Source organism: Suricata suricatta, chromosome 11 (genome assembly GCF_006229205.1).
Source record: "Suricata suricatta isolate VVHF042 chromosome 11, meerkat_22Aug2017_6uvM2_HiC, whole genome shotgun sequence".
Lineage (NCBI taxonomy): Eukaryota > Metazoa > Chordata > Mammalia > Carnivora > Herpestidae > Suricata > Suricata suricatta.
The window spans coordinates 52210447-52229939 of record NC_043710.1 but is presented as its reverse complement, the minus strand read 5'-3'; the positions used below and the strand labels follow the sequence as shown (position 1 = coordinate 52229939).

At 42.0% G+C, this 19493-nt stretch overlaps 2 protein-coding genes across 2 annotated transcripts in view; one reads left to right on the top strand and one right to left on the bottom strand.

Annotated features, from left to right (window-relative positions):
- Positions 1–17837, bottom strand: part of LOC115271632 (olfactory receptor 52D1-like) — a 56771-nt gene extending 38934 nt beyond the window's left edge. Inside the window, exon 1 of the mRNA XM_029914533.1 lies at positions 17375–17837. Coding sequence (XP_029770393.1) covers positions 17375–17837 — 463 coding nt within the window. The remainder of the gene's footprint in view (positions 1–17374) is intronic.
- Positions 5509–6453, top strand: LOC115271631 (olfactory receptor 51I2-like). The gene has a single exon (XM_029914532.1). The coding sequence runs from the start codon at positions 5509–5511 to the stop codon at positions 6451–6453; it is 945 nt and encodes a 314-aa protein (XP_029770392.1).
- Positions 17838–19493: the final 1656 nt, after the last annotated feature.

The window sequence follows — 19493 nt, the reverse complement described above, 5'->3', positions numbered from 1 at the left end:
TGCTGGGTCTCACAAGGGCAGGAGCTGAGCCTTGATGTCCCCCCAGGCCCCCACAGAGGAACTTTCCAAATGTTCTGCTCTGCTTATCTCAAGGGACAAGCATTTCCTTTTCCTAGTGGAGCCATTCCCTTCCAGATGTGGCTGCAGGCTGTGGAGGGCCCCCAGAACTACCTATGGAGGCCCCATTTGGGCCCCAAAGAATCCTCCCACCTGGAACATATGCGGAATGCATCAAACTTCAACTCCCCATACCTCACCTCACCTGAAGCCTGGGCGAGCCAGAACATGTATTCTGTGGTCAAAGGATCATATGAGATCATTACTTTAAAACAATCCGAAGACTATTTAGAGACTATGGATGTACAACTTACCAACATGTCCTCTATTCCTCTCTTTGTGTTAATTTTCAAGAAATAAACACTGGTGCGCCTGGGTGGCTCAGTCTGTTAAGCGTCGGACTTAGGCTCAGGTCATGATCTGACGGTTCGTGGATTCAAGTTGAGCATTGGGATCTGTGCTGACGGCTCTGTGCTGATGGACTGGAGCCTGGAGCCTACTTCCAATTCTTGTCTCCCTCTCTCTGCCCCTCCCCACTCACTCTCTGTCTCTCTGTCTCATCTCTCAAAAATTAATAAATGTTAAAAATTTTTACAAAAGAAACATTTAACGACTCCTAGATTCTAAAATTTTATACCTTAGAGTAAGGGAAAATTAGAAATAGACTAGCCAGGAGTCCCTGGGTGGCTCAGTCAGTTAAGTCGACTTTGGCTCAGGTCATGATCTTGTGGTTCAGGGTTTCGAGCCCTGCTTTGGGCTCTATGCTGACAGCTGGGAGCCTGGAGACTGCTTCAGATTCTGTGTCTCCCTCTCTCTCTGTTTCTTTCTCTTTCACACTTTGTCTCTCTGTCTCTCAAAAATAAACAAACATTAACAAGAAAAAGAAAAGAAAAGAAAAAAAAAACAGACTAGTCTGGAGCATCTGTTAAGTGTCTGCTTCTTGGTTTTGGCTAGGGTCATGATCCCACAGTCCCTGAGGTCCCGCCTATGTTGGACTCTGTGCTGGCAAGTGCCGATCCTGCATGGGATTCTCATTCTTGCTATCTTGTTGCCCCTCCCCTGCTGTCCCCCTCTCTCTCTCTTTCTCGAAATAAATAAATAAAATTAAAAAAAAGAAATAGACATATGGGGCACCTGGGTGGCTCAGTCAGTTGAGTGTCCAGCTTCAGCTCAGGTCATGATCTCATGGTTCATGGGTTCAAGCCACACATCGGGCTCTGTGCTGACAGCTAGCTCAGAGCCTGGAGCTGCTTCAGATTCTGTGTCTCCCTCTTTCTCTGACCCTCCCCTGCTTGAGCTCTCTCTCTCGGTCTCTCATAAAAAAATAAATAATAAAAATAAAACAACAACAACAACAAAAAGAAATAGACATTTAATCTCATTTTCTGGATCTCCATTGGAGCCATGAATGGTTTTATATATACAAACGCCTATGCATTTATTTATTATTTAAAATAAATATATGCCCTTTAACATATAATATCAGTGTAATGTTTATTACTTAAAATATAGTGTATGATATGTATACTTAGTGCTTTACTTCTTTGTTGCTGTAAATCTGTATGTGTAGTCTTTTTATTAAAAAATCCAGGACTGATTTTATGCATTTTAAGCATGCATTCATCTGTTTTCTCTGAGGATTAAATGAGTTAATCAATATCAGGCAAATTATTATGGTCCCAGACACTTGGTTAAAGCTCAAAACATATTATTCTCTCCCTCTCCTAACATGCTTAATAAGAGACAGCATGACCAGTGGGGATAGAATTGGATCAGGACAATTCTGTTCACATCCTGCCCCTATAAGAACTTCTCTGTCAGCAAGCCTCTTCCCCCTTAGAGCCTCAGTTTCTCGATTATAGAAGTTTGGGTGTGAAACAAGATGACCAAAGACCCTCCTCATTTATGACCTTCAAATTAGTGTCTTGACAATCTGCCTGTCCTCAAGGTCCCCAGGGCCCCCAGAGCCCACTGGTTATCTCATCTTCTATTCAAATTCTTTCTTGGCAGATGAAAAATTAATAAGCCATTACAGTAGTTCCTGTTTCAGAACCACTTAGCATGTGATCTTAAATTTCAAGTCAAATGGATCTATAAGAATCTATACTGTAATTTTACAAATGAGGAATTAAGAACTTGAGCCAATTAAATAATGTTTTTAAGGACATGTAAGAAGTTGGCTTTGAATCTAGATCTGGATGTTTGGTGGCAAACTGTCCCAGTTTGCAGGACTGAGGGGCTTTCACCCATGCAAGATTTTCTATGCTAAAACTAGTATAGTTCCAGGAAAACCAGGATGGCCACTCGATTTGCTGACTGTAAGTAGGCTCCATGCCCAGTGTGGGGCTTGAATTCACAACCCTGAGATTAAGAGTCACAAGTTCTACCCACTGGGCCAGCTAGGTACTCCTCTATTTGCTGACTATAAATAATTAGGCTTTTAGTGGATATGCTGTTTTGCATTTTGAAATATATTTGAGTTGTGGGATAGTGAGTACAAAGAGCTCTAATTTGGGAATTGGTAGGTCAGAGGGTCTGGGATCAAATCCAGCTCTGTTTGTTGGCTACCTGAATGGGTTCCTTCTGGGCTTCACTCCCTCTTCTATATATTAAAGAATAATACACTTCTAACTGTTAATTTCTCTGAAACCTCTAAGGAATAGAGATCCAGGGCACAGGGGAGCCATCCACTTAAGATGCTGTGCAAGCCTGCTGCCCCAGCCCCTCTGAGCCCCAGGACTAACTGGGCACAGAGGACTCCTAAGAGGCAGCTTTATAGAGATCAAGGCGGGGAGGTTGTGTGCCGAGTGTGCACCCTGTTAAATCCTTCACCCACCCCTCTCCTCCCTTCCAGCAGAGTTGCCCTGGGGAGGTAAGTTGGGGCTCCAGCTCTTCTCACACAGAGGTCTGTAAGAACCTCATTATAAGCTTCAAAATCCTAAGGCAATCAGGGTACAAATAGCTGAATAAGAAGGAGAGGTTGTCTGTGATCTAAATTTAGAGAGTTTGCCCATGCTCCTCTTCCCCAAATCCATACTTCCCATCTGCAGCCCTTGATGCCTAAAATCCTGGCCTCATTCTTACAGACTTACTGCTCCACGCACGTATAGACCTAGCCAAGCAGCCTCTGAAGCTTTTTATTTAGCACAGATGTCTCAATGTAATTAACTCACACTCCAGTATTCACCTTGGGTGGTGGATAAAGGCTGAGACAAAGATGTTGGGATCTTGAAAGTGGGAAGACAGTGTGGAAAGAGGAGCAGGGGACCCCAGCCCCTAACTAACCCTTCTCATCCGTTCTCTCTTGGTTGTCATTTATTCAGTACATAACTTATACTAGCATCCTGGATATGAATTTTAAATGTTTTACTCTGTTTTTTTTTCTATACCATAAATATAAAAATAAGGTGTGAAGACAAACTAAATGCATAGCTGGTATTTGGCAAAGCTGAGATAAAAACCCAGTTATAGATGTTAGGTGAGTTATTTAACTTATCAAGTTCATTTTACACTTGAGAATGTATAGTCTGTTACTCATATAATGTATTTATCTATTTAATCAATACTTACTGATTAGAACCAGAATTGGTCTTCTTTGTGTCTTAGCCCAAGGGTCTATGTCCAGTGACTTGGCTAAGCACCGAGAATAAGATGAAAAGTAAAACATACAATTATGGAAACTTACAATTTATTGGGGGAGAAAGATACTAATCAAATATCCAGACAGAAATATAATAATTCTATGATTCTAAAGTGTGATGTATCATGAAGAAAAATACGTATGAGATTGTGTAACAGTGACATACAACCATGAACAGGGAAGTAATGAATGATTCTAATAACTAGAAGATAACACCTTTCCAGGTAGTGCTGATGTTGCTTCACAGTAAGGATGTATGAATTCTTCTTTTTAAAAGTGAAGGAAGCCACTGGAAGATTTTCAGTGGGAGTGTAACACCATCTTGCTTATATTATAAATAAATAACATGGCTGCATTGTGGAGAATGGATAGGAGAGGGGCATGACACTAAGCTGGGTAATCATCAAGGAAGGTTTTGTAGACATCCTGGTGGAAGATGTTGAGGAAGATGGATGGATGACAGCTGGAAGGAGATGAAGAGGAGAAGCCAGTATTAAGTATTCTCTGGAAGCATGGTAATACGTTAGTCAGATCTAGGTATGGAAAAGGGTGAGAGATGCCTCCTTTATTTTTCTGACTTGAGTGCGTGGGTAGATGGATATGGGTTTTCATGAGATGATAGATATTGAAGAGGGTCAAGTACAGTGATTAACCAAACGTTAAATTTTGGATGCTATGTTTGAGTTGCAGATGAGCTATTACAATTGATGGTCCAATGGGAAACTGAATGCTTGTGTCTCTGGCTAGAAGAGACATCTGAGCCACATAAATTTGGGATCATCGATGTACAGAGAAGAGATAAAGAAGGACATTATAAATAGAAAATAATTTTGAAAATTTTAATTATGAAAGAGGAAAGAGAAGTGAATGATTACTAGAAAATTATTATTGTTTGTTTATTTCTCATGACAGTAGGTCATGAAATTGTTCTTCAACAAAGAAGTTGGTGTGAGGAAGGACATAGCTGAAGCTTATGGGAGTGATCTAAGTCTGTGATTCTCACACTTGGCTGCCTATCACAATCATCTGGGTAACAAAAATATATATACTGATTTTTGAGTCCCACTGACAGAGATTCTAATTTAATTGATAAGAATGTGACCCAGACAAAACGGTTTCTAAAACCTCCTCAAATGAATCTAACATGCAGTACAGTTTGAGAATGCTTCATCTAAACAGAGGGGGAAAAATGTAAACAGGCAGGAGAGGAAAATCTAAAGGAAGCAGATGTGGACGACCCAGAGCTTCTGGACCCTTGGTGAATACGTGAGGGGTTCAGGCAACAAAAAGGATGAAGAAGGAGCTGGAGTGATGGCTGAGTGCAGGCAAGAGAGGAGAAGTGGGGCAGAGTATCGATGGAGATGTCAGCACGTTCACAAGAATGAATGCATCAGTAAGCAGGGAGATTAAGGAAGGACATCCTCTACCTCACTTCTTGAAGAAGGTGGTCGCTGAGAACTAGTAGGAAGAAAGGGTAAAATCATTTTCCACTACTGGAGAAAGATTTGAGTCTTTCTGTAAAGAACACACATAGACAATAAGAATAAGGGATAATATATGGCCCTCAAAAAAGAGTCAAAGGATATCTGTGGAGAAGGATTTGGAGCCCATGACACACCTGTGGATATGGTCAGACTATTGAAGTTCTGAAATATAACTAACAGCCTTTAAACTGTTCCTTTCTGACCCTTTCATAATCTAATTATCATGGACTCTAAGTATCATTGCCCCTTCCATCCTTAGGAAAGTGACCTCTCCCGATTTTCCACTGTCTGACCTCACTTGGCTCTGGTTCTCTTTCCCCAAAACCCATGGGAAATTTTGGGACTAACACCTCTAGTGCTACCAGCTTCACACTAACAGGCTTCCCAGAGATGGAGGGCCTGCAGCACTGGTTAGCTGCCCTCCTCTTGCTGCTTTATGCTATCTCCATCCTGGGCAACATCCTAATTCTCTTCATCATAAAGGAGGAGCAGAGCTTGCACCAGCCTATGTACTACTTCCTGTCTCTGTTGTCTGTCAGTGACCTGGGTGTGTCCTTTTCTACACTGCCCACTGTACTGGCTGCCTTGTGCTTTCATGCCCCGGAGACTGCCTTTGATGCCTGCTTGACCCAGATGTTCTTCATCCACTTTTTCTCCTGGACAGAATCTGGGATCTTGCTGGCCATGAGCTTTGATCGCTACGTGGCTATCTGTAGCCCCTTGCGTTATTCTTCAGTGCTCACTGACATCCGTGTGGCTCATATGGGCATATCCATCATTGTCCGCAGCTTCTGCATGGTCTTCCCATTGCCTTTCCTTCTGAAGAGGCTGCCTTTCTGTAAGGCCAATGTGTTAATCCATTCCTACTGTTTGCACCCAGACCTGATCCGCCTGCCCTGTGGAGATGCCACCATCAACAGCATTTATGGCCTGTTCATTGTTATCTCCGCCTTTGGTGTAGACTCAGTGCTCATCCTTCTCTCCTATGTGCTCATACTGCACTCTGTACTGGCCATTGCCTCCCAGGAGGAGAGGCTTAAGACACTCAACACATGTGTGTCACACATCTGTGCTGTGCTCATCTTCTATGTACCCATGGTTAGTGTGTCCATGGTTCATCGATTTGGGAAGCATGCCCCTGAGTATGTGCACAAGTTCATGTCCCTGGTATATCTCTTTGTGCCTCCAATGCTCAACCCAATTATCTATTCTATTAAGACAAAAGAAATTCGTAAGAGGCTACACAAGATGTTTTTTAAGCCTGAACTCTGATCAGGGAGAGTTCTTCTGGGACCCTAGGTACCCTGGGAGTGTGTTGTTATTGCTGATTTTGGCCATGGAGGGTTTCGGTCTCCTCTTGTAAGTGGATCTCTGCTCGGTACCTGCTGCCAGTTGTATGGGACAGCCTGGCTATAACCCATTAACTCAATATAATCAGGCTGCCTTGTATTGTAATTAACCATGTCACAGGTTGCCACAGATGGCTTCTCTCAGATCTAACAAGGAAAAGGGTCTTCAATGAGACTCTTTTATTTTTTCCCAACTAGTTACATCTATGCTTTCAAGTAACTCTCAAAACTGACACACACTTATGTAAACCATGCTATCCCTGAAGGTTGTTACTTGAGATCAAAGGTATCACCTAACACATTTTATTTTATTTTTTTTCATGTTTTATTTATTTTTGATAGAGAGACAGAACATGAGAGGGGGAGGGGCAGAGAGAGAAGGAGACATAGAATCAGAAGCAGGCTCCAGGCTCTGAGCTAGCTGTCAGCACAGAGCCTGACATGGGGCTCGAACCTACGAACGTGAGATCTGACCTGAGCTGAAGTCGGAGGCTCAACCGACTAAGCCACCCAGGTGCCCAACACATTTTAAAGGAATACTACTTTCAATATCTTTGAACTTTAAAAATTAAAGACACACAATAGCTGTGACCACCTTTTCATTTTAAAAATAAATAAGTATTTCTGAGTCTTATAAATGGAATCTATATGCTTGCCATTCTGACTCTGCAATACAAATGATGTTTACACTTGAACTTTACAAGTTAAAACAAGGAGAAAAAATTGAAGAGAAAATCATATATTGTCATCCCTTGGGCGTGACTTGGGAGTGATTGACTTTTACTAGAGAGCTAGAAAGCACTCTAAATGGAAGACTAAGAATACCAGTGATTGATGGTGGGGCGAGTCTGCTTCAGTGGCAAGAGCAGTTGGGCCCACAATTTGCTGGAGTATGGACTTTCATGGCCTTATGAGCACCCAAGCCCAGGGATTTCAGCACGGGCTAAGCAGGGAAGAGGTATCTGAAGAATGTCTGGGCATTCAAAGAGCATAATCCCTGTAGAGTAACAGCCATGAGGAGAGAGTAATCATCTGCAAATCCATGCAAAGCACACAGAGCACAACCCACCTAGGCCACGTGGACACCTGACAGAAGTAAACACAAGCATGGCAGCTTCCACTGGACAGTGGGTGGATGATGCCGTGCTTCAACTCTGTTGCATGACTGGGAGAAGCAGACACTGAGGCAGAAACTTATCACTTTTTAAAGAAAAATCCTTTTCCATATTTGTTTTCTCATATCATGAAATGACTTTTCTAAAATAAAGCCATAAGGACTGAGTGACATGATGTTGCCCTAAACATAGCAACAATATATATCTGAATCTTCTCTGAACAGCTCAAGAATGAAAAATCCACCATCCATTGAATAGAAAATGAAACAACATAAAAATCGAGAGATAACATCTTCAACAGTATTAGATGACAGAGAAATGACAAGTACCAAAGAACAAGGCTATAGTCAAGACACAAAGTTATGACGTACGTGGTAGAAAGCAGTGGAGTGAAGGTGAATAACCAAACTTATTCCAACAAGAAATGTCCCTTCCCCATCACAAACATTCAGCCTCAGGAGGAGAGGATGATAACCTAAGCAGAAACCTGGGCAGGTGACCTTGAGATTGACTGGTGAAACAGAACAAGCCTTACAAGGTCCAAGTCCTCATGCACCTGAGAGGATCAGCCAATGCTGTGGTGCTCCTAAGCATTTGAGAATCCCAGAAATGTTCAACAATTAAGCTTTTCTAGGAGGTTTTAACCTCAGCCTGAAGGAAACCAGAGATAAACAGATAAAGATCACTGTAGCAGGTACTAGACAGCGACTCAGTACTGAATAAAATTCTCAACTGCGTGTACCCCTTGGAAGGAAGGTTTGGAGAGCTCTAGGGTTTGGGCGGAGGGAGGGAGCTAGACATTCTTGCGAAAGCAGTCTTAGCCTGGAGACACAAGTGGTCTCAAAAAGAGGTGTTCCTTTGAGCTGTTTGCACAACAGAGGGCACCAGAGAGCCACAGAACTGGAAAGCTACCTGCCATCCCCTCCCAGTCACCCTGGAAAACCATCCTTCTGTATATATGGGGCCAAAACCCAGATATAAACAAATTCTCTACTCAGTTATGAGCAAAATGAAAGGACAGAGAAAGATTAGCCCATGTCCCTTAAAGTCATGCTCACAATTACAATGGGAAATTTCCCTTTTCTTTTAAATTTGCTTTTCTGTTTGGAGTGTCATTGTAACTACTGTATTGTAAATGATGGAAAATAATTGCATATGTTAAAAAATATGAAACTTTATAAAGTAAAAAAAAATAAAATTTCAAAAAAAATTAAAAAAAATTAAAAATGTTTTAATATCTTAATGCTTCAGTATATATAACTGAATATCAGAAACCATATCACTGACTTCAGTATTTCATAGGCTTCTTCCACCACAGAATTGAAAAGTTAGAGAAAAAGGGGCAATGTGAGCACTAGGTGTAACACAAAGCATTTCTGTCATGAATATATTTATTGATGTCTTATTTATTCCTTTAGCAAACACACATGGAATGACTAATCTGTGCTAAGCATGGGAGAGGGGTTGGGGGGGCCAGTGATAAGAACTGGCCAGATGGATAACAAGCATGTAACATTGGGAACGTTTTCTTGTGTGTGTCTCACCAGTTGAATATAAATGTGTTTAGCTAAGTTCTGAATAAGTAAGGGATCACTACTCAAAAAAGTGATAGAATGGGGTGCCTGGATGGCTCAATCAGTTAAGGGTCTGACCTCAGCTCAGGTCATGATCTCTCAGTCCATGGGTTTGAGCCCCACCATCGGGTTCTGTGCTGATAGCTCAGAGCCAGGAGCCTGCTTCAGATTCTATGTCTCCCTCTTTCTCTTCCCTCCCCTTCTTGCTCTCTGTTCTCTCAAAAAAGATTAAAGAATAAAATTTTTAAAAAGTGATAGAAATTTTTTTCAGTGTTCTATACAGCTCAGCCTCCAATCCTTAGTTGGATAAGGACAACTGGGGTGAACACACATGAGTGCACGCTCGCGCACACACACACACACACACACACACACACACACACACACACAGTACATATAACCTATGACTGTGAATTAAAGAGAAATATATTGAGGAGGCAGAAAATTAAAAGTTCATAATTTATTAATATAGAAAAAAATCCATTGCATTTAGGCATATATATATGTGTTTCACTGCTACCTAAAAAATATTGATCAAGTTTATAATTAACAGTATGTTAAAAGAAGGCTTTTCTTTTAGACATAAATTGCATCTGTTCAAACTGGTAAGATTAGTGCTCGCTTTGGCAGCACATATACTAAAATTGGAATAAACTGGTAAGATTAGTATTTAATGTGATATCTAGATGCATTAATATATAAACAAATGATATGTTTATAAACCTGTTTATAATATTTTGTGTGGTTTGAAGGCTAACACAACATAATTTAATAGAATTAAGAAATTAATTATAATTAACTATTTAATTATATGTAATTAATATAATTATAATCTTTAATAAAATAAAAATTATATTGATAATAAACCAGGATTGATTTAAAACTCACATACAATTGTCCAATTTACTCCTGAACTGTCTCTTTCAACTTTCTTTCCTCCTAATAACTGTAAACTTGTTTTTACACATTATTTGTAAAAATGTTCTTGCACATATTTGGATGCTAATGTTATGCCCAAGTTTGTAATATGCCCCCCAAAAAAGACCAGAGACTGCTAGGGATGCCGAGTCACGCATGCAAAAAGCAAAGGGCTTTATCATAGGTTTAAGCTCAGGCTCACAGACTCCACCAACGCGCTGGCCATGTGGAGAGAGAGCCCCAAACAAAGGCGGGGTAGGGCTTTTATGAGTTTGGGAAGGGGGAGTTACAGGAAATGACTACACAGGCACAGTGCTCCAATCCCTACCCCCCCATCAATACTGGCAGTTGTGGGAGCCAATCACAACATTTAGATTATTGACCAATCAGAGTGGGCCCAGGACCCTTACTAGAGTGTGACTAGGCCCGCCCCTAGAAAGGTCAAAGGTGTCAGCTGGCCTCTCCTGATTGGGCACCACAGGAGTTATCCCTCCTTAATGTACACCCTTTCATACGGAGAAGCCGGCACCTTCCCCTTTAAGTACAGGGGAAGGCTGAATCAGACCTGCGTCCTTACACTAAATGTTGGTTGGTAATGGAATGTAATCATTAATCTCTGTCCTTGCTGTGTAAATGAAATGAGAGCTATTTCCATTCCAGCGTTTGTAACTCAGGCATATAAAGTTTTGGATATATCTGTTTCGCAAGAATTTCTTTGAGTTTCAGATTTATTTTACTTGCTTCTACATTTCATCTAAGATTTGTTTTATGAAATTGCCGACTCCCAGAATTTTGTGTTAAAATCCATGGTATATTTAGTTTACACAATGTTATGTCAAATGTCAAATACAGAAAAAGCCACTTAGCATTCTGTCGCTTCTAAGCTGTTTAATATTCACGGAGGACGGTGTTTCAGTCAGGGACAATGTGCTTGACCACCAAGACTAGTATTTAAAGTTGACTCAGAGCCACCATAGCTTACAGGCTGTCCTCTGTGGTAAAAATACAGACGGCCACTCAGGAAGCTTCTTACTCTGGCTTGTAATATGGGATATTTACCTTAAAAAATAGCTGTGTGGTTCCCAGGCTTTGTGTTGCTTTGCACAGTTCCCATGAACATTAACTACATTCTCACCAGTAACATTCTCTGTCACACTGCTGCTGTTTCCAATGTAGCTTAGCTGTGTAAGTAGATATTTAAATGGAATAGTAGGTACATACATCTCATGAGACTTCATCATAACCCTCCCATCTCCCTTCAGGCAGATTTCTCTCGCTAACCCTACTGACTAAATTTCATAGTCACAGAGCCCTCAAAATGAAGATGGTGCCTCCCGCACTGTAGGTTGTGGAATAAATAATGAGCTGTTAAATGTTTCTTTTAAGTAAACCAGAAGTAAAAATTGTAAGGAAAATAGTGTGTCATGAGAATTATATCCATTCCCCTAAAAAAAAAGCAATTTATTTTGTTATTATTTTTCTTTTAGACCCAGGGTTGAATAAAGGATAGTGACCAATATCTCTGCTAAGTAGGAAAAATGGGAGTTGTGAAAGAAATTTTTATGAACACCATTACTGGCCATAAATGATATAAGATCAAGATTGTCCCATAATTAGCTCTGTTTGTTAAATTTCTATTAGTTGAGATTTATAATCTACATTTTTAATAAAGTTTGCCACATATCCATGATTTGGGTGAGTGGTACATGACTCCAGAAATGTATCGGAAGTTTTGGCTGGGGTTTATACTTTCTATGTGAAGAATGTTGGGGGCTGGTGCAAAGTTCAGTGAAACAGCCACTGTTGAGGTGGGGTCAGCTGACTGCTGAGGGAGGCATGTACAAAACAAATGGACTAAATAAAATAATCATTTAACAGATAAAGCATCTCCTCTATTTATTTTCTTACATATATTTGATAAATAAGTTTTCCATGGGTAATAGAAAGAAAGAAAAAGGGATCAAAACACTTCATATGAGAAATATGAATACAAACAACACACACCTACTCCAAGTGTGACAAACCCATGAAACAAGCTGCCGGCTTCTGACTTTGGTTTGAAAGATCCTCAGGAGCTTCTCAAGCATTATTTGAAACTGGCCCTGATATTCTGAGCACAGGAAGAATCCGGAGAAATGTGCAGGCCACCCCAGATCTGCAGCTGGCAGATTTAACAAACAAGGAAACTTATATACTTGGTTTGTCCTGGATGACCCAAGGTCAGGATATGTTCACACCTGCTGCCAGAAGCTTAAAAGTTTATATAGAGAAGGGAGTCTGGGTGGTTCAGTCAGTTAAGTGTCTGACTTCAGTTCAGGTCATGATCTCGCGGTTCATGGGTTCGAGCCCTGTGTCAGTCTCTCTGGTGGAAAGCGCAACCCTGGAGCCTGCTTTGGATTCTGTGTCTTGCTCTCTCTCTGCCCTTCCTCTACTTGGTCTCTCTCTCTTTTTCAAAATAAAAACTGAACATTAAACATTAAGAAATTTTTTAAAGTTTATATGGAGGCTTTCTCTGGGCTCAGTCGTGTATATTTAATAGAAGGTTTCAGTAAGACATGATTATCTCAAGGTCACGTCCAGGGGCACCTGGGTGGGTTAGCCGGTTAAGCATCTGACTTCGGCTCAGGTCATGATCTCGTAGTCCATGGAGTTAAGCCCCACATCGGGCTCTGTGCTGACAGCTAGCTCAGAGCCTGTCTTCGGATTCTGTGTCTCCCTCTCTCTCTGACCCTCCCCCCAGCTCACTCTCTGTCTCTCTCTCTCAAAATAAAATAAAGATATAAAAAAGAATTTTTTTTAATGTCATGTCCTTGAAGCTGCCAAAGGGAATGGGGAGACAAACTCTATGCACATTCCAAGGACAAGGTCAGGGTTGAGGAGCCCCGATTGCTGATGTCCAGCTCATGGGTCAACCAGTGGTCACAACTTCTTCATGACCTTCCCAACACACATTCATGTCCAGGTTCTTTGATAAGTCCTCCTACTCGTCCCCTGCGTGGGGTAATTGCTGAGCAGGGTCCCAATGACTTGAGGTTGGGAAGATGGTAATTCACAAAGTGACCAGTGACTCCATGAGCTATTTGCTATTTCTATGAAACTGGAACCCTCTTCAAGACACACACCCCACTGAGCTGTCTGGTGGGGCATCTGGTTTTCTGTGCTCAATGCACAGCCAGCAATGCATGGATCCCCTCTTATCTGAACATGCACCAGAGCAGTGCAGGGTCCTGAGTTCTCCCTGCATTAGCTCGGCAGGAAAATGTGTGCAACTGACAAAAGAGGATTGGATATTCTCCTTTTGTTTTTAATGTTTTTTTAAATTTATTTTTGAGAGACAGAGAGAGACAGTATGAGCAGGGGAGGGTCAGAGAGAGAGGGAGACACAGGATCCGAAGCAGGTTCCAGGCTCTGAGCTAGCTGTCAGCACAGAGCCCGACATGGGGCTCGAAACCACGAACAGTGAGATCATGACCTGAGCCGAAGCCAGACGCTTAACTAACTGAGTCACCCAGGTGCCCTGGGTTGGATACTCTCCTGATGAAGCAATGCCCTTGATGGGTAGAACATAACTCAGAATAAACATCGTGTGTGCCTCTGCTCCTATTTATTTGTAATACTATTTCTGGGGAACAACTCTTCTCATCCTGCTGGATCACAACTGCGGCAGCAAAGCTGCCTCGGTGGGACTGAGACAGTGGGGCTGATGGCCAGCCATGCCCAGGGTCTGTTCATAGCACTCTGCTGCCCCGATTTCATTTTGGAAGGTTCTCCCACTTCTCTTGTATGGGAATTAATTACATGAAAGACCATACAATGTGGATGTGTGTTTTATCAATTCTGCATCCTATTCTAGTTGTATTGATTTTACTATGAACCTTACTCTGAGGCTGGGGGGTCAGGAATCCTACTCTATGATAAGTCTCTTTCTAATTCCACCTCTTCATTGACACACCCAATGTGGGCCCTGGAAGATGAAATATGCACTCATGAGAGGTAATGCAAACGCATGACCTTTATTATTCAGACATGTTTTCTCCATCTCATTATTGTCTCCTACAAACTTAGCTGAGCCAAATTCAGTGTTTAATTTCCTTAGGTAACCTAATTTTCTGCTTTATTCTTTTTTTAAACTCACACTTGTGGGTTTTTTTTAATGTTTATTCATTTTTGAGAGAGATAGAGAGTGGGGGAGGGGCAAAGAGGGAGGGAGACACAGAATCAAAGCAGGCTCCAGGTTTTGAGCTGTCAGCACAGAACCCAATGCAGGGCTCAAACCCACAGACTGGGAGATCACAACCTGAGCCAAAGTGGGGGCTTAACCGAGCCACCCAGGAGCCCTGTGACCTAATTTTCTAAGACAGAACTAAGGGGCATAAAATAAAAGAAGTATAAAATATTCTTTTCTCTTTTTATCTGGCCCAAATCCAAGCATTTCTCATTACACAGGGGGAAAAGTTGAGTTCAAAGAAAAGCTTGTTAAATAAAGAAAAGCAAAATAAAGTTTCCATTTTAGCCAAAAGCAGAGCTCAATCTCCACTTTCTTAGGACGGAAGACACAGTAGCAGCTCTAAGTTCTTCCAAAGAACATCACAAATGGAGGAGAAACATAGAAATGCTTCTTCTCTATCCTCTACAAACAAGCCATATTAGTAAATGAAAATGAAGAAAGAAGGGAGGAAGTAAAGGGGAGAGGAGCCAGCGGCACTTACAGGAGGCTCCTATTCCAGTACTCCTGTCCTTTCTCCTTTATACCCTCTGCTGTCAGTTTCAGGTCTGTGGTCAAGAGGTGGTCTTCTTCTCCCTGGGGTGGGAGTCAGAGAATGTTTTCCTCATTTTCATATATAGAAGGGTCCCAAACCTTTCTTTTGCAGCTATATAATAATTTAATCTGACTCTCAAGGCATAGCAAGTTATTAACTTATTATTAATTGAAGTGCCACTTCTTGTATGAATCAAAAAGGTCATTACTGGGGGTTCCCAGGTGGCTGAGTTAAGCATCTGACTTTTGATCTCAGCTCAGGTCTTGATCTCAGGGGCATGAATGCAAGCTCTACTTTGGGCTCCACACTGGGCATGAAGCCAACTTCAAAACAAGAAAAAAAGTATTATTTAAACTGATGAAGACCATAGTCTGACTAATTGTTTTTCATGTGAACTCATGTTGAGTTATACTACTCAATCATGCCCCTAAAATAATTTATTTAGTAGACAAGAGCACTTACATTATGATTCTCTTATTTCACCTATGGGCATATATGGAAACTGGGATCCCAAATGCTTATATAATTTCCATACAGAAATAGTTCCCTCCTGGGGCACCTGGGTGGGTCAGTCGGTTAGGAGTCTGACTTTGACTCAGGTCATGATCTCATGGTTTATGGGTTCAAGCCCCATGTCAGGCTCTGGGCTGACAGCTTGGAGCCTGGATTCTGCTTCAGATTCTGTGTCCCCCTCTGTCTCTGCCCCTTCCCTGCTCACACTCTGTCTCTCTCTGTCTCAAAAATAATAAGCACTAAAAAAACAAAAGAAATAGTTCCCTCACTCTGGCACCTGATACTTCACTTTCATATTCCTTTAGAAAACTCTAGATAACTTTGTGTACAGTGTGCTGGGATATCTGGCCCGGTTTCTCTTGTGTGTAGTCATTCTCACAGGGCATCTCCTTTAACTTAGTCTAGATGTAAACCCAAACCTCATTTGAGACTACTCTAATTCTGCCAAGGAATTTCTTATTATATCCTACCTCCCTGGCATCAAAGAAAAAGAAGGCAGGAAAACTGATCTAATAGAAGGTCCAAAATAATTATTTTGTAGTGTTTAAATAATAAATTCTCTATTGCACATACCAGGGCTTTTTAGCTAGAAATTCTAGAAAGACATGATTTTTGACATCTGTTATCACCTCATCATGTACAAAAAAATTAAAATCCCAAGAAAGGATGACAGCAAAAAAATCATATTCTTTGTACAATGTCAAAAAGAAAAAAAGACTAGGGCTCAGATATTGAACCTCCCTATAGGAGGATGGATTAGTAAGCAGGCGGAGGAAGCAGAGAAGAATCTGGAGTTTCTTCTAGATATCAGCCCCTTTCAGTTTTCTGGGGTCATATATCTTATAGCAAGTTCTGACAATACACCAAATTTCACTTTGTGAAGTTGAAACACTCATGAATGTTCCAGATGACAGTGAAGGTGAAGGGATGGACAACTGTGGTAATGTTAATAGTGAGGCCAGCTCAGCAGAAGGGTGGTACTTGTTGGGTTAGATACATGGAGTGGAGACAGACAAGAACTGAGTCTCATCTAGATGAGAGTGGATGATAGGTGTCATCTATGTTATTCTGAAAAACTGACTTAATTCTCTCCACCTCATGAGATTGTTATGAAGATTAAATGAATTAAATCACATCAATTTCTTATAGAACCTGACTCTTTTAATGAAGGCATTCAATGTATTAGTTATTATAACATTGGTAATAGTTCTGTTATGGAAAATGAATCCTAGATAACATCAGTCTTCCTCAGGAAAATGCTGTCTAATCACCAACAATGACCTCTCTATTAATGCCACTGAGGTTTGCTGATTATGCTACCATTTGTTTTGTGTTATCTCCACTTTCTGATCTGATACTTTACCCACACCATACACATCTATCTCATTGTTTGTGATATGAAAATGATGATGATGATGATGACAATGACACCATGGATGATGACCTATGGCTACAGTCAACATCACATATTAGAGGCAAGTATGAAAATCAATTTTTTATATGCTGAAACATACGCACAATGGCTCGGCGGATCTCCTTTGTCTTGGCGCTGTAAATGAGAGGGTTGAGCACAGGAGGAATGAAGAGGTAAACGTTGGACATGAGGACATGTACATAGCGTGGGGCATGCTTCCCAAAGCGGTGCACTGTGGAGACCCCAATCATTGGCACATAAAACACAAGTACAGCCAAAATATGTGACACACAGGTGTTGAGAGCTTTCAGGCGTTCCTCTCGGGAAGCAATGGCCATGACTGAGCGCAGAATGAGCACGTAGGAGAGGAAGATAAAAACCACGTCCACGCCAAAGGTGGACACGAGAACAAAGAGTCCATAGATGCTGTTAATCGTGATATCAGCACAGGCCAGCTTCATCATGTCTGGGTGCAGGCAGTAGGAGTGGGAAAGAACATTGGATCTGCAGATAGGCAGCCTCTTGAAGAGGAAGGGAAGGGGAAAGAGGGTGATGAAGCTTCGAGCAGCTACAGCCATGCCCATTCCAGCAATGACTTCATTGGTGAGCACAGTGGCATAGTGCAAGGGATCACAAATGGCCACATAGCGGTCAAAGCTCATGGCCAGCAGAATGCCCGACTCCATCATGGAGAAGGAATGAATGAGAAACATCTGGATCAGGCAGGCATCAAAAGGGATGCTGCGAGCGTTGAGGCAGAAGGTCCTGAGCACGGTGGGCAGTGTGGCCATGGACATGGCCAGATCACTGAAGGACAGCATGGACAGGAAGTAGTACATGGGCTCATGGAGGCTGGGCTCCACGCGCACGGCCTGCAGGATTACAGTGTTGCCTCCAAGGGCCACGGCATACAAGACACAGAGGGGCCCTGCTAGCCAGGCATGAGAGCTCTCCAGACCAGGGATGCCAGTCAGGAGGAAGGAAGCAGGACGAGTGACATTGAACAGTCCCATGGCAGGGAAGCAGGGCACTTTTGAGGATCAGACCCTGGGGACTTCTGAGAGTTGCCCTTCCTGGAGGACAAGAAGCCAGGGAGTAAGACGCCCAGGGGATGGAGTCTACACAGTTGGAAACTGATGCCTTCCTGAAATCACGGGTTAGGGGAAAACACAGGCAATCTTCTTTTCTTCATATTTTATGATCATCAGGCTACAGGCTTGGCTAATAACCTTCTGTTTTATAGGTGAAATAAGACATTGATAAATGCTTCACAAGTATCAGTTAGTACAAAGTAAACCATTTGAGTCATGTTCTGTTAAGCCATATTATCTACCATTTTAATGTGTCCTTGAAGCAACTTTGACTAGAAATACATGAAGCACGATTCATTGGTAGTTATTATAAAGGACACTGGCAGTTTGAGTTATCAATATCTCAGGTCATTAACCCCTCACCACATAGACAGCCCCATGTACTGGGATACTCAGCTTTTCTTACAGTGACTTGTGACTGACTGCATTCTACAGGCTGAACCACAATGATTTCTTTGTGAGAGTTTACATATTGCATTCTCCTGTCATTCTGATATTTTGAAAACCCTGTCCTGTTCATTCCCTCATGATAGATGAAGATAGTGAGGACCGAAAGGCTTTTCATCTGACAGAACTGTTTCAGGTTCAGGCACCTACCTTCTGGAGAAGAACTCCAGAAATATTTTCCCTTTCTCTTTCCTCTCCCACCCCTGACAAAGCAAGGCCAGAGCGTCATTTTAGATTCCTTACTGACTGGGATGGAGGAGGGGACCTGGGAGTCCCAGGTATCTGAGGGCCACAGAAATGGTCCAATGAGGATGAATGCCACATTATCAGTCAGGGAACATTCCTGGCATTTTGGGGGTAGTCTATGACTCAGATTGCTTTGTGGTTCTTAAGAAGTTTCTCTGTGTGACTGATTGCACCCCTTTGTGTCCTAGAGCTAAGTCTGTGCGTTCCTGTCTCCCTCCAGACATGTGATGCTTTGGATCCACAATCTACAGCTCCATTCACTGCGTTTTTCTCCCTCCGAACTACAATTACCATTCTTCATACAACCCTCTTGGAAAGAATTTGGGGTGAAAACAAATAGAAGAGAAGTGAGCAAACGTGAAAGGGACAGAGGTAGGAGGGAGAAGAAAACGGGCTTCAATGAGCAGGATTCTGTGCAGGGCAGGGCCAAAGCCACCGAGCGTGTAGGGATCTGAGATGTAGCATTTGTGGGAAAAAGGCTGCCCGGCAGCCCCAGAAGACATCCTTTTTCATTCCCAGTAGTGACTCACCTTGTAGGGGGTCTGGATGCATGTGAAGAAAGGAAAGCAGTGAGAGAAAACCAATACTTGCCGAGCACATTATGTGCCAGAGACTCTGCAAGGAACTTCTATCTATGTTGATAGGGAATTCAGGACAGATGGGGAGGCACCCGAGGTGAGCCTGCCTCTTAGTGCATGAAGTAGGTGGTAACACCCATGTGAGTAGAGAGCTGTAAGACCTTTTAATGTCTTGTTCAGTCTTTGAGACACCACTGAGGTGTTGAAGAAAATGTGGAGAAGGAAAACCAATGCCCATTTCTGGATGGAGATTTCAAAGGTAGTCTTCAACAAAGGGGAAGATGAAAAGCCAATTCATGTGGCAAAC

Coding starts and splice junctions, on each gene's coding strand:
- LOC115271631 (XM_029914532.1), top strand. CDS start 5,509: ATGGGAAATTTTGGGACTAACACCTCTAGTGCTACCAGCTTCACACTA.